This window comes from Crocodylus siamensis, chromosome 2 (genome assembly GCF_052110815.1).
Source record: "Crocodylus siamensis isolate JL-2025a chromosome 2, ASM5211081v1, whole genome shotgun sequence".
NCBI classification, from domain to species: Eukaryota; Metazoa; Chordata; order Crocodylia; family Crocodylidae; genus Crocodylus; species Crocodylus siamensis.
This window is the reverse complement of record NC_143396.1, coordinates 54307416-54322765: the sequence shown is the minus strand read 5'-3', so window position 1 is coordinate 54322765 and position 15350 is coordinate 54307416. Positions and strand designations below refer to the sequence as shown.

Here is a 15350-nt window from a genome sequence, read left to right as displayed (position 1 = left end):
CATTTTAGCTCCTCCTTATTTATATTTTTCCTCATCGTTGATGTATAAAATTATTCCTTTTTCAGGCTGCCAGAAACTGTTTAGTGAATGAATCGGGAGTGGTGAAAGTGTCTGATTTTGGAATGACAAGGTATGGCTAAGTCTGTATGTGCATATACATTTTTTAAATTAAATGAACATAATATTTGTGGCTATTTTGCACTTTTTAAAGTGGAAAAAGCAAAATCATATGTTTTATATATTAAGTGTACCCAAACAGTTACATGGGGCTTTTTGTAGTTCCCATTTCCTCTGAACACGATATACAGACTAGGCTCTATCCTCTGTTCTGCACCACTTTTGAGACTACTAATGATATATGAAGTGGGTCTTGTGTATACAAGTTCTCTTTAATGCTTATGTAGTTCCAGGAAAACTATGATTGAGCAAAAATTTTTGGTGACAATAATTTTTTTTAAGTGAACATTAATGATTTCATAATGTTTTCACCTTTTCCATTTTCCTTATGATAAACTGACTCTGAAATTGTTGATACATGAGGCACAGTGGACTTCAGCTCTTGGATGGTGATATTCAGACCACAGTGTTAAGGATTATAAAAAAGAAAATTATTTATAAATATATGTATTTGTAAATAAAGGAAATGACATATTATGCCAGCTAGCTTACCTTCTAAGCAGGGGATGCCTGCTATATCTCGTTAGCAGGACACTGGGAGGCAGTATGTCCCAGGGAAGTACGGTTCCTCTATTTCCCTGCATTTTCTCACCAGCTCCATTGGCTGCTACAAGTGGTGCCTGGTGTCTGTTGGGGAGTGGGTCACTGGAAGGAATTGGTCAGTACACAGGCACTTTGTGCATTGTGCCAGGTCTTTTCCATCCTTCTCTCCTCAATTTGCATGCCATGCAGCATTTGAACATAGTGAGAAACAGGCTTATTGAGTAAGAAATTGGTAATTTTCACTTATTTACATGTTGAGACATTAACCATTAGGTGGCAACGTGAGCTCCTAAAATGCAAGCATGCATGAAATTGATGTTTTCAGAAATGGAGTCAGACTAGAATATAACGTGTTTTGTCTGTTTCATTTTTTTAGGTATGTTCTTGATGATCAGTACACAAGTTCTTCAGGTGCTAAATTTCCTGTAAAGTGGTGTCCCCCAGAAGTCTTCAACTATAGCCGATTCAGCAGCAAATCAGATGTCTGGTCATTTGGTACGGCATTCCTTAGCACTGCAGTAAAAAAATGTCCTAGGAGAGGACCAATAAAATTATTTTGCCCAGATTTATGCTGGTGTTACTCTACTGAAATCACTGAATCATTACTAATTTGTACTGAAATTAGGACTGCAAGTCTTGTTTGCTGAGTGATAGGAACACAGAACACTTGAAAAAAACACAATAACAACAAATCCCAACAATTTTCCATTTGAATAGAAAATTCATTGTTATAAGGCCCATGCCACATATCACATATATTATGAAGTTAAGTAGTTAATTGTACAATAAATTTAGACTGGCCACACATGCAAAGTAATTATCATGTAATTAACTGGTTAATTGCACAATAAATTCAGGCTGACCATATGTGCAAAGTAATTATCACACCATAAAATGTCCAGCTATAAAAAGAGCTAACCATCTACAAAGTTAGTGCTTGAAAATGTATAATAAATTTTTAAAACTGGTTTCTGCAGCTTTAATGTGAACATGTGGGAGTGCCTATAGTCATAATTTTGTTAACTATCTTGACAATCTTTTCATGCCTTTCCAGGTGTTTTAATGTGGGAAGTATTCACTGAGGGTAAAATGCCCTTTGAGAAGAACACAAACTACGAAGTGGTGACGATGGTGAGCCAAGGGCATCGTCTGTATCGGCCAAAACTAGCTTGTAAGAATGTGTACGATGTGATGATGATGTGCTGGCATGAGGTATCTCTTTTATATCTCTGTTCATTTCTGTATTTTTATTCACCGAAGAGTTTGATCCAGCTGAAGGACCTGACTCCTTACTGTAAAATTCTGACAGCATTTTATTCTAAAGGCAACTAAGTCATTTCTGAGGTAGCCCTAAGGCTACCTTTCTAGCCCCTCTAGAAAGTCACAGAATACAGGAAGAACAGTGGTTTGGGAAACCAGAATGGACAGAGTATCCTATGCATAGAGGCACTGTAAAAAATGATGACTTTGGGGGGAAAAGATGAACATGGCAGTTAGGTTGCTGACATTGGAAAATGGGAGGGATAGGAAATAGAAAAATACAAGATCAAAGGTCCAGAACAAGGTGAAATTTCTGTAATCCCTTTAAGGGTGTCTGGTTAGCCTACAAAAATCTCATGCCTCTCTGAGCCAGTTTGTCTCCTAGATGCCAGTCTGCTTTGGCTGCTTCGTTAGGGTGAGGAAAATAGTTGAATAGTTGAATGAAAATAACTGTTGCTCCAAGATGTACAGCAGCTCTTACATTATAGCAGAGTTGTTTTCAACCAGGGAGCCACGGGCCCCATAAGAGGCATTATGGGGGCAGTGGCTAGGTAAAACTGCTCCTGCATTCGGGCCCCCTAATCAGCTTAAAGCAGGCAGCAAAGCTGCTTTGTGCTGTGTAGCTCTTTCTGATCCTTCCCCCAAATGCTCTTCTGAGGGACAGGGGCAGGTGAAACTGTGCTGTCCACATTCAGCTCCTGCCTGCCTCAGGTTGAGCAAAACCCTAATGCAGGAGGAACACGCACACGCGGCAGAGCTCTCCCTGGGTAGGCCATGCAGTGGGGGGCTATTACATCACAGTTGCACAGTTCAGCTTAGAAGCACTCAGGTAAGATGAGGCAGCACTAACAGTGATTCTCAGCCAGAGGTGCTACCATGTTCAGAAAAGTGGTGGTGGGGTGCCTTGACCCTGAAAAGTTTTGAGAACCACTGTTATAAGTTGCATGTATACACACGCCCTTCATATAGCTGTTGCAAAAGAGCTCGACTTCAACACTGCTTCACCCTGGAGTTAAAGTTGGAGAAGTCTTGCTGCATTTGTTTGGCAATGGCTCCCTACTTGCGCTGGTGTAGCTGTTGCAATGTAATAGTTTCTGGGTGCTCTCAAGCAGGAGCAGCTGCCCCTTGGCTTTTACTACTGCTTGAAGTGTACACTTGCCTATGCCCATGGTGTATCTGAAGATCCAACCAAAGAAATCAAAGAGAAAGATCACATGGTCAGATCATTTTGAGAAGATGATTATTTTGGTGGCAGTGGCATGTATGGGGATAAGAGTGAGTAGCTGGAGTGACAAGATAGGAACAGTTTGATCAGCCACATTTATTACTTGAGTGGTAATTAGGCAAAGAACCAGATACAAGTAGGGATATAAAGGCAACAAGGGAATAAACTGAATGATTAATAGAGATGGCTGGGTAACTAAAAGTCAAATAAAGTCTAATGAAAAAACTTGAACTACAGTGTCTTACTAGTGGAAGAGACCTATAATGTAATAGGCTCTGTAACGATGACCACAATACTTGGTAATTAATGCTAACACATTTTAGAAATGATATTCAGTTTCAAGATTCAGGGCTCAAGAAAATCTCTAACTTAAATGTTTAGGAGCACGCTTAATGGGAATGACAGATTTTCCCACTTCTGCTTAATGAGAAGTTTCTTGCATATTGCTCTGAAGCCGCCCATGGCAAGGATCCAATCTCCAAAGAGACTGGATCCAGCCTACAGCACAGGGGATCAGTGCCAAGGAGCTCAATCCAGTGTTTTTCCCTTCACTGCTCTGCACCATGCTACTGATCCCCCTCCATACCTACTCTCTCTCTCTCCTCCCTTATAGCAGGCACTCTTACCAGAAAGAGTGGGGTAAATGCTCTTCCTCTCAGTCCCTCTCTTCCTCTGACATTGGCAGTCACCTCTCCCCCTCTTCCCCCCACCTTCTCTACCACAGTGCGGCTGGGTCACAGGGACCCAGTCCACCACCCTAATAGTTTGAACACCACTGCTCTGAAACATCAGGTGCTGGATCTCATCAAACAGGATAGCAGACTAGATGGACCACAGGTCATATCCAGTATGATAGTCCTTTTGGTTCCTATTTTTTAGGAAAAGCATGCTGTATTATACCCAGCTTTCACAAGGTTCTGAATTTCAGATAATTGGGAAATAGACTTGTACACAATGGGATTTAAAAAACCCCCAAACAAACAACTTTAGTAGGCATGAGTTTTTTCCTCAAAATATTTTCATGTATTCATCTGTTTTTCTTATTTTATTTGTTCATATTATTTTATCATTGAAATAAAACAATTGTGATGTGACCAGAGTACCTGCCAGTTACAACGAAGCCTTTTTTTTGTTATTTCCAGAAACCAGAGGGACGCCCTACCTTTCAAGATTTACTTCACATAATTGACGAGATAGCAGAGAGTGAAGATGCTTTCTGAAGAGGAATGGCAGAGTGAAAAGAAGTCCCTGAGGCAGGAAAGAATCCACTTTCCATTCAGAAATGCAGCAAATTTTCCTTCCCTTTTTAAGGACTCAATCCTTCAAGCTGCTGAAAAGAAATTGTGGAAAGGCAGAGCTTTGATAATCACTTAGCATTTGGTCAGTCTCCATGGAGGAAGGGTTCTCACATAATATAGAGGAACATGCACAATATGCTCAGCTGTAGCAGTGAGAAGGCACAGAGACACTGTAGGCAAGTCTCTGTGCCTTCTCTGACAAGTTCCTAGTGGGGTGGTGAACAGGTGGAAGATTGGTCTTGATAGGTGGAGGAACAGACATCTTGTGGCCAATGCAGAGCAATCCAGTAAATGTAAATCATGTATATAGTGTTCATATCCATGAGTTTCATTTAGTCTTGCTGCTAGTCAGTAGTTGTTGTATCTACCTGCATACTTAAAAACTCAGCACAGTTACCATAAAGGGCCAGTTACTGACAGGAATGTTTCCAGTGGTTTGCCAGAAATATTATTTCTGATTGCAGCTGATGGACATTTGTGACATACACTGAAACAATGTTCTTCCTATGCCATGAACCCATGATATCCACTTGGCTTCTTCTTCATTTGTGCATAAAAAAGCATGATCTGCAACCCATTCTACTGGCTCACTGAAACAGTCAAAGAAATTGCTGCAGAACTGATCCACAACTTGTTTTATGCCAAAAAATGTTTTGGGGAGTTTTTGAAAGAACTCCCAGACTCTGTCCTGAGGCTAAGCATAATGAGAAATTTCAGGATACAACACAACTGACTCATTGCACTATAGAACAGTGCATTTGATTAACTGTTAAATTATATATTGTATGTAATGTAAATATAGACTATATACATTTAATTTATATTAAATGTAAGTGTTTGGTTCTTGAATATTTTAGGACACAACAGGTTCAACCTACCGTAATTTGCACATACAACGTGACACATAGCATCTGTGAATGATAACAAGATACCAGGAAGTGTGTTAACCTGGAAGGTTTTTATCATTCTGTCCCTGGTCAGTTGTTCATAGACTGAAATAAGTGTAATATTTTTTAAAAGCAAATGCCATGTTATAGCATGTGTATAATAAATCAAATAACTGTTTGTTTGGAATCCTGAATAGTGTTTTGCTATTGATTTTATCAAATTACATTAATCTATAAGATAAGCTCCTTGCTAGTGTGACTCCATTGATTCAGCATAGTGCACCAGTGATGAATAAAGCTAAATATATAGAGGTACATGATTTCATTGCTTAGACAACTTCAGGTCAACCCAACTTTAAATCAAAGAGTAGGCAACCATCGATCCTCTGGATCGTGGTGTATGCATAAATGATCTAGTCAGGTGCCCAATGAATCTGCTTGTATAGAGTCCTGCAACCATCACACCAAGACCTTTGCGTATACCTAGGCAAGAGTATGGAGGAGTGGAGGCTGCCTAAGACCCACCATCTTGCCTTGAGACCATTGAGACAGAATCCTAAGACCAGATTGAGTCCTGACATTCAGTGCCTTAATGGCTGTAGTTTCTGCCAAAGCAAGAGATAAGACTACTGTTGACTGCCTAATGCCTCAGCAAGGGTGCCGTTCTGTCAAGAGTTTTGTCCCTTAGCTGTTCTCCACCCAGAGAGTAATTGCAAGGCAGTGGAGGAGGGTAGGGTTTTGGGGCTCCCTATGCCCACCTTACTCTGGTTGCAACACTGAGATATTTTATAGACACTATCCCACCATGAGGAATCCCACCACGTTGCCACCAGGCCCTCCAGTCAGATGCAGTTTACGGTCATATCCAGGACATTTAAATCAAGCAACTATAAGGGGAGCTATTCCTAATCAGTTGGCCTTGTGCTTTCCACTATAAAAATTGTTGTAAGCATTTTTGAAAATCCATTGTTTTCTTCAGGTCTCCAGATTGAGCAGGGAAAAGGTCTTTAGTTTAGAAAAGCACTTTTTAATTTATTATTATTGCATGAAATTCCGTTCCAATTCAACTGAGATAGACACTAGAAACAATATTTCCTCTTCCTTGTTGGTGTTCCTCAAAAAAAATTAGACTGCGTGAAGAAATAGGTCAACGCAAATGTATGAAAGACTTGGATCCAAACCTCTTCCACCACTACAGCAGTGCCAGCACTACTCCTCTTTGTACTGGGAAGCCCTGAAGTGCTCCAGAACAGCTGTGGGTGGTATTTAGAAGACAGAATGTAAACCACTCCTCTCTAATTGTTATCCAAAACATGGTTCCTGTGTCACCTTATCCCCAGTTCTTGAAGAGGGGGTGGAGGTGGTGGGAGGGGAGGGGCACAAGCAACCACACCAAATGAGGCTTCGTATGCAAGTCCCCAAGATCCAGCATCTGCTGCTTAATGCTGTCCTATAGCTCACGTGATAGCACTCTGTTACAGGTTTGTTTGTCATTTGTCAAACTTATTTGAGGATGTAAAATGGTAGAGCTGTTGCAATGATGTATGTTTTTGTAGTGTTGAAGTAATGGTTGTAGCAGTGATGGTCAAGGAAGTATGTGAGAGGTAGGAACTATTGTGGGTGGGTTTTGGTTTTTTTATTGAACCAATTGCATGTTTGGGATAGATTTAGACAAGCTTTTGGGTATCACAGTATCCCTCAGGCCTCTGGGAGAGAAGCAGACACAGCACAGCTAAGTAGCAGATGGAACAAAAGCTTGGGTATAAAACTCCTATATATTAACAAAAGCAGGTCGTAAAACTATCGGGTAGCCAATAGACAAGAGATGCAGCAAAAACCTGAGGTCATGAGAGATCAGTGAGTATGAAGTAGATTGTAATCAGGTATAATGATAAAATATAATAAAAGGTATCATACATTCTTGCCTCTCTTATAATGATACATGCCATTTTCCTTTTAAACATAAGAAAAAAAAATACACCAGAAATTAGGAAGTTGTATTAAAAGGAATGGAGGGTGGGAATTATTTGGATTGCAAATTTGAGTATGTGAAACTCAGGAAACATCAAATTTAGTTCATAGTGAAATCTAATTCTGTCTCCAGGGCATGAGTGTTATGATAGTATCACATGATTTAATAAAAAAATGTTTTCCATAGGATCTCTGACTCATTTAATATACTAGATGGGTGCACAGAGGCAGAATTAATCCTAAATCTTCAGTGTCTTCCACTTGAAGATGACACAGACAATCATAAATCTTCAGTGTCATCCACTTGAAGTTAAGAAAGTTAAGAAATGACAACTAACCTAAAATCAGAGAAGTAGGGCTGAAAGGAACCTCAGGAGGCCATCTAATCCAATTACAGAATTATACTTGTCTAAAATATCCCCGTCACATATCTGTATAATTTGCTGTTTAAAACTTCCAAGGCTGGAGATTCCACTAACTCTTTGAGGAGCCTGTTCCAAATCTTATTCACCATTACTGAGAGGAAGGTCTTCCTAATACCCAACCTAATTTTTCCTTCCTGCATCTTAAGACTATTGCTCCTTGTCTTGTGCCCTGCAGCTAGAGAAAATACTGTATCACTATCTCATGTATAACCACCCTTCAGGTATTTGAAGATTGAGCAAATCCCTCCCTCTTAGTCTTCTTTTTTTGAGACTTGACTGATGTTGGCTCTTTCAGCCTTTCCTTACAAGTTTGTTTCCTAGATCTCTAATCATTTTGGTTACTCTGTGCTGGAATCAAATTTGTCCATGTCTGTCTTGACATGTGGTGCCTAAACTGGACATTGTTCTAGGTGAGGCCTCATCACTGCTGAACAAAGCAGAAGAATTGCTTTGATTTGTAAGTGATGATCCTCTTAATATAGCCCAGTGTGCTATTCATTTTTTTTCAACAATAACACACTGGGTGCATCTACACATGCACAGTTACTGCACAGTAACCAAAAATTATTATGCAGTATGGGCACATGTCTACACCCATACTATGCAGTAACTATGGCGACTTATGCCTAAGTAGTTACTGCACAGTAAGGCACGTGTAGCTGCCTTACTGTACAGTAACCCTGTTTGTGTGGACTGACTTGGGACTAACTTTAGTCAGCATTGCTGCACTGTAACGCCGGCACCTGTAAATTCAGGTTACAGTTCCCTATAATCCCTGGCAACTTTTCTGCAACCTAGCTCATCATTCTCCAGTCTATATTTGTATGTATAATTCTTCCATCCCAAAGGTAGAACTTTACACTTATCCATATTGAATTTAATTTGATTGACTTTTGGGGGAACCATTTCTAGCCCAAAATGGGTCAAAATATTAATTTGGTTTGCTGGAACAGACCATCACTCCTTCTCAGTCCACTTTTTTTGGTTTGATTTATTAGTTTTAAGAGAAATTGGCAAATGCCATCTTCACCATTTCTCCTGGATGTGATCAGTTAGCATTTTCCAACTTCATTCCTTCTTCACCTATCATTATAACTTAATTTCGTTTGAAGACTGGAGCAAAAATCTACCTACATTACTCCAAACTCAGTGGCACATGTTTGCTACTTTCTAATTTCACACCTTTTACAGCACAGTAATTATATTGATTTCAGTTGAATAATTCAGTTGTAAAACTAATTTGATGGTACAAGGAACAGGGCTTCAGCACATAGACTCCTAATTTACACTGGTATGAGATTTATATCTAGCCTGTGATTTTTTTTTTCTTCTTAAACAGGAAAGTAGGTGTGGTTAAGTGATGCTTGTGTTGTACCATACCACGCATCAAAGCTAGGCTTTCAGTTAGAGGGGTTTTAGTCTTACTGAGGCAACAACTGAAGAACAAAGGATAGCATTTTTATTTGAACTCAAGCAGACGATCAAACATGACCCTTTCTACCTGTAAGTAAATTGAACCATGGATTTTGTTCTTTATGTTCTGTTGTATGTAATAGCAGTTTAGCTAACAAATGAGATGTATAAACATCACTGCGTAGTCCAGGTGGCTTTTTCTTGTACTTTTAGGTTTTATTTGTTAAAAACTCCTGGTGATAACTTTCCAAAGTACATCACAAAATTGCTATGATGGATTCAGCAAAGCTACTACCTTCACAAGTACAAGGATGGAGAACTCAATTGATTGGGAATACCAGGGAATGGGAACCAAAGGCCTCTCCTTAAATCTCCTTTTGAGCATAGATGTAATGCATAAGTTTTATGGTATGAAAGCTAGCTTTCTGGTTATGAAGAGGTTAGCTTAAGAAAGAGTTAACTGAAAGAAAAATACTAATATTCCTGTAAGCTTTATTTATGAAAGTTCAAAGTTTGGTTATAAAAATACTTTTTACAAGCACGCTACATTATTGATTTACAAACAGGCAGTGTTTACTGCTGTTTTAGTTTGGATAAATACTAAGGGATATATGATCAGCTGATGGGGATTCTCTATGTTACAAAAGGGTGAGATTTTTCATTGATGTGTAAAGATGGGGTAGGCAAGTCTAATATTCCTCAATGTACTCAATTTATGTGGCTAGCTCAACCTGCTCACAATAGTAAACTGTTCAGGGTTTGATATCAGAATGCAACTGAGCTGTCAATTTAGCATTGCTTTAGAAGGAATGAACACACACATACCCCTCCTTAGAAACTTGACAAACAAAAATATAAAAAATGTATGATAAGAAAAACACATTTCTAACTAGACTTTTGTTTTGTCTGGTTGTCTGATGACACATCCCAATTCACCTTAATGAGAGCAGTTTACAAATGGACATGGAACGGAATTGCATGTATTCATATGTGTGTATTGGCCATGGACCTGGTAGGTCTGTTAACTGAAAGGGCATCATTAGGTTGTCAGATTTTGTGTAACCTCTTTATAAGATTAATATTTTAGGACCAAAGTTGCCTGTAATAGCAACAGGAACACAAAGGGCTCCTGCATTGCTATTATATTTCCCCTTAGTTTTCATGGACATTTCTGCATTTTCTCTTCAAGCAGCTCACCTATTTTCATCACCATCATAAACCTGTCTTTTCTTCTTCCTCCCTTTCTCTGGCACCTGGCATGCTAGACTCCTGTTCCACATAGCTAGAGCCAGCTTCAGCTCCTTTCTAAGACAGGTTAGTTCAATGGCAGCTGTTAGACATTTAAGCTAAAGATTCCTCAGCGTATCTTTTGTCACCCATTTCTCAGCACCACCATCCATGATGACAACATGACAAACTCTGGAGTCAAGGGGCCATATTTCAGCTGGTGTAAATTTTAAGTCAAGTTATGCCGAGGATATAGGCTAAGGATGTTTTGGCAGCAAGGGTAGAAATGTTGTCACTATCACTTCCATGTCATGGTGATAAGAGAAAGGCCTAAGAGATTCATTTTTTTCTATAGCTTATGGTACAATGTTTTTCTGTTGTACTACACAGAGAAGAAGTTGCAAAAAAACAGGTTGGCAGCAGAGCAGCTTTAGGCAGATTTAGTTCCTAACAGAAGTTGACTGTAGATCAGACACTCTGCAGGAAAAGAAGTAAAGGTATTTTCTACCCAATAAAGTCACATATGATATCTGTAGTTTATAATATTGCAAACTTAAATGGCCACCTCATGTATTCCCTTTGGAAAAATGTAAAATGCCCACCGAGGTTAACAAAAAGTGCAATGATATATTTTGACTAATGTAATTGGGGCAGGGAAGAACGGTTTGAGTCCATATCTTATTGCTATACAGCAAACTTGTTTGGCATATACAAATTTTTTTTTCTAGTTTGGTAGGGATTTAATCTACAGTCCACTAAAATCAATGAGAGCCTTTCCATTGATTTCAGTGGGTCTGGACTGGACTGAATTCAATGGATGACCTGAATCCAGGAAGAAAGTATGTAGAAACAATATTTTAGCTATAAAAAATAATGGGCAAAGTTTGTTCTCATTTACATGCTCACAGCAGAATCTGCTTTTTTTTTTGGTATGTTGGTTCTTTTGCTTCAAATTCTCTCTCTCTCTCTCTGTCTTTGGAAAGGAAAAAAAAACCCAGCTGTACAAAATGAGAGGTAGATGGCCATGGGAGTCTATATATGTGTCTGTCAGGAAGTGCAGGCTTCCTGTAGCACTTTATTCAGTATTGCTATGATACCTGAAGGCAGCTCTGGGTGACTATAACTTCCTGTGTTGCTGGTATGAGACTGTGACATGAATCAGGCTATTAGTTACTCACACAGGGAACTAAGAAATTTGACATTTGCAAAGAGGGTTTGAGTTCTACAGGTATCAGTTAAGTCTTCTTATCCCAACATTATATCTCAAAATAGCCATGGGCTATTCTGTTGGTTTAGTGGCTTGTGAACTAAAAGTTCTCATTTCAAGAGGGTCAGAAAGAAGGGTGATATCATTTGTACTGTGTAATTAAAAAACTTCCCAGTGACCTGGAAGGGGCAACTCTACAAAATTAAATAGGCATTTGTTTGAGGTAACTTAGTACAGTCGGGCAGTATTGTGGTTAAGGGAGTTGACTAAAATGAGATTATATCCTAAGAACTTCAATTCCTGTTTTTTTTAAAATTAAAACTAAAGGTTCTTTGAGAACTCATTCCATGATACTGTCCTCAACAAACAGTGCATTCCTCCACAGAAACATGGCATGTGAATAATTCAGCTTTCAACTTTATTACTACTACTGGGTTCAAAGAAGGAACAATATGAAGACAAAACGACTTCAGAAATCAGGCTGCAAAGGATGGAGCTGTTTAAATCAAGAGATATGCAGAGACAGATCTGCCTCCAGAGAACTGAGACTGTCTTTTCCTTGGGCTCTTGATCATAATCCTTGCTTGAAAGATAAAATGAAGCTGGGGTGACCTCTCCAGGGTGCAAAAGCCTGGGCAGTATATATGGAGACAGTGCCCACTCACCAGTGTTCCCCTCGCAGCCTTGCTGGGTTAATCTAAAGGAAAAGCAGGTTAGACACCTAAGGATCTGGGGTTTAGCAGGCCTTCACCCTTGTTGTGAGCCTGGCACACAATCAGGAAAGGTAAGCATAAGAGGAAGGGAGGGAGTGGCCAGCTGCAGAACTGTCCTGTCCTTAGCACATCTGCTCATTTCTCTGCAGAAGCCAGTCATTTGGGCCACTCTGACTCTCAGTGCCAAGACTAGGAACCCTGTTCTGAGTTAAAAGCTCAAAACTTGATGCAAGTTCTGCTCGGGTATGAATAGGGATCTAAAATATATCAAGTGAAACTCCCCCCTACTGATTCAGCCCATTGCTTTTTACAAATTCATGGGCACTGTAAGAAACTGCCTAGTAAATGTATGATTAGAAAATCTATAAAATTTACTATAATCGCTTAATTTATTGCAGGCTTCTCTTAACCCAGTAAATTTCAAGTACCAATCATTAGCAGAGAGAGACTGAATTTTACTTAAGTCAGAAAATGTGTAGATTGACAGTCTAGACCTTACTCATATCAAAACACTATACACTGATAGAGGTCTATAGCATCAGAATGAATTCCTCTGTATTTGTTGTTCCAGTCAGATATTCAGTACTACATAAGAATGATGGTTTAATAATACTTACAAGTTCTACAGTGCCCAATCTTAAGAGCTCTGATAAGTAAGTTGTAAAAATGACTGAATCTCATAGGGGTTAGTAAGGAACACTAAGAGGCTATTTTACCCACCATGGAAAAGTAGGCCCTTCTTTGATGGAACAGAGTGTGTCTGACAGCACATGGCAACACAATACAGCCATCTCATAGTGTCTGCATCTCCTATTGAAACAGCTGAGGAAATCTTGATAAGTGACAATGTAATTATCTAATTTAGAAATTACTCATCCCTGCTCTTTTGAAAAGCAGCATAAACCCTCTCCTGACCAAAAATAATTAGGCCACCTCATTCAAAGGGCCATACCTTAAAAATGACCCTTCCCAGACATTTATTCAGCACTGCTTGGAAGGGCAGAGTGCCACCTACCAGCTCACCAATTGAATTTTCCTCCTGCTTAGCTCTGCCAGAACAGGCTACAGGTTGACATGGCTAGGAGAGCACTTAACATACAATGTAAAGTTATGCACAAACAGATCACATTACCTTTGCTTTTCTATCTAACTTCTTTAGCCGAAAAATGTTACTGTCAGCTGATGTGGGCATTTACAATATCCATATTTTGCATAGCCGTCACTGGAAACTTTTATCAAGCTGTTTATGATAGGAGCTTCTGATTAAAATAGGCTCATCAACATCCCACGCTGTAGACTCTTCACAGAATGCCACTGTCAAGGGAAATTGTCCCCACAAGCCTCACGGGCAGATATTCAAAGCAAAACAAGCATGAACCATAATGGGTCTCTTCCTCTTCCAACTAAGAACTAATTTTGATATTATCATCCTGATGGTCTGACATCTTTCCCTTTCTTTTTATAGTGCAAGATTAGTAAATTAGTAAAATATTACACAGGTCTTTAGTGGTCAAAAAATTCAGGTTTCACTAGAAATGCTACAGAAACTTAAACTTTTAGAATGCTATGGGTACAGACATTCTCAATGATCTTTGTGGTACTACTGTGCAGGATTACATCCAGCTTTAAATTGACTCTACATCTTAAAACTCATCCAATCCCAGTCCATCTGCCTAGCCCTCACACAAGCAATTCCAACCAAGCAACCTAGCTCAGACCTCTGATGCTGCTATTTTTTCTGTTGACCCATTTGTGTCTTTTTCACACTCATGTATCCTTCAATTTACCACCAGTGTATAAGGAATTGCATAAATCCAGTAGTTGTAATATATCATACAAATGTGATTTCCCCTCCTGAGGTCAGATGTAAATTCTTGGTTTAAAGAACTGTCAAAAGTCTTGGTTTTAAGCCTTTTATACTTGAATTATTAATAATGATAATAATTGTACCTATATGCTATAGCTAGAGATGCCCAAACTAATGTTTAAAAACATTAGTTAATTCTCACAATGTCCTATTTCCATTTTACAGGTGGATAATACAAAGCAGAGAGAAGATATCAGTAACTTGTCCATGACCATATAGTAAATAAGTGGCAAGCCAGTTGCCTCCCAAAAGAGCCTAGCATTTCACTACTATCCTCTCTTCCCTAGACTTATGTTCCATAAAGAATAATGTTTGATAAAACTTAATTGAAATATGTCATCCCAAATCTTTTACACACAAAATTTTTACAAGGATCATCATTCCAGGTTGGGTTGGGGAAATAAGCAGCCAAAAATGGTGATGGAGGAGGGGAGAGGGAGGAAGAAAAGGAACAAACTAAAGTGGAACACAATAAAAATCATAGAATCATAGAAGTAGGGTCGGAAGGGACCTTGTAGATCTTCAAGTCCGACCCCCTGCCTGGGCAGGAGGAAAACTGGGCTCAAATGATCCCAGCGAGGTAGGCATCTAGCCTCCTCTTAAAGACCCCCAGGGTAGGAGCCAGCACCACCTCCCTTGGAAGTTGGTTCCAGCTCCTAGCCGCCCTAACTGTGAAGTAGTTCTTGCAGATGTCTAATCTAAACCTACTCTCCAATAACTTGTGTCCATTATTTCTTGTTATGCCTGGGGGCGCTAGGGGAAACAAGGTCTCTCCCAAACCATTCTGGTCCCCCCTAGTGAGTTTATAGACTGTCACCAGGTCCCCCCTCAGCCTTCTCTTGTGAAGGCTGAACAGGTTCAGGTCCCGCAGTCTCTCATTGTAGGGTCCGCCTTGTTGTTCCCGGATCATGCAGGTGGCCCTCCTCTGGACCCTTTCAATGTTGTCCACATCCCTCCTGAAATGGGGCGCACAGAACTGGACACAGTACTCCAACTGTGGCCTGACCAGTGTCGCGTAGAGGGAGATAATTACCTCCCTGGCCCTGCTTGAGATGCACCTGTGGATGCACAACAAGATCCAGTTAGCCCTGCCAACTGTGACCTCGCATTGTCGGCCCATGTTCATCTTGGAGTCAA

General features: G+C 39.7%; 1 protein-coding gene across 2 annotated transcripts in view; it reads left to right on the top strand.

The window, feature by feature from the left end:
• Nucleotides 1-5572, top strand: part of TEC (tec protein tyrosine kinase) — an 88589-nt gene extending 83017 nt beyond the window's left edge. Inside the window, exons 15-18 of one of the 2 annotated variants that reach the window (XM_090035886.1) lie at nucleotides 66-130; nucleotides 1097-1215; nucleotides 1775-1891; nucleotides 4348-5572. In XM_090035886.1, coding sequence (XP_089892012.1) covers nucleotides 66-130; nucleotides 1097-1215; nucleotides 1775-1891; nucleotides 4348-4349 — 303 coding nt within the window. In that variant the 3' untranslated portion in view covers nucleotides 4350-5572. Of the gene's footprint in view, nucleotides 1-65; nucleotides 131-1096; nucleotides 1216-1774; nucleotides 1933-4347 lie in introns of both variants that reach the window. The other variant, XM_090035885.1, reaches the window with a different exon arrangement.
• The last annotated feature ends 9778 nt before the right edge of the window (nucleotides 5573-15350 follow it).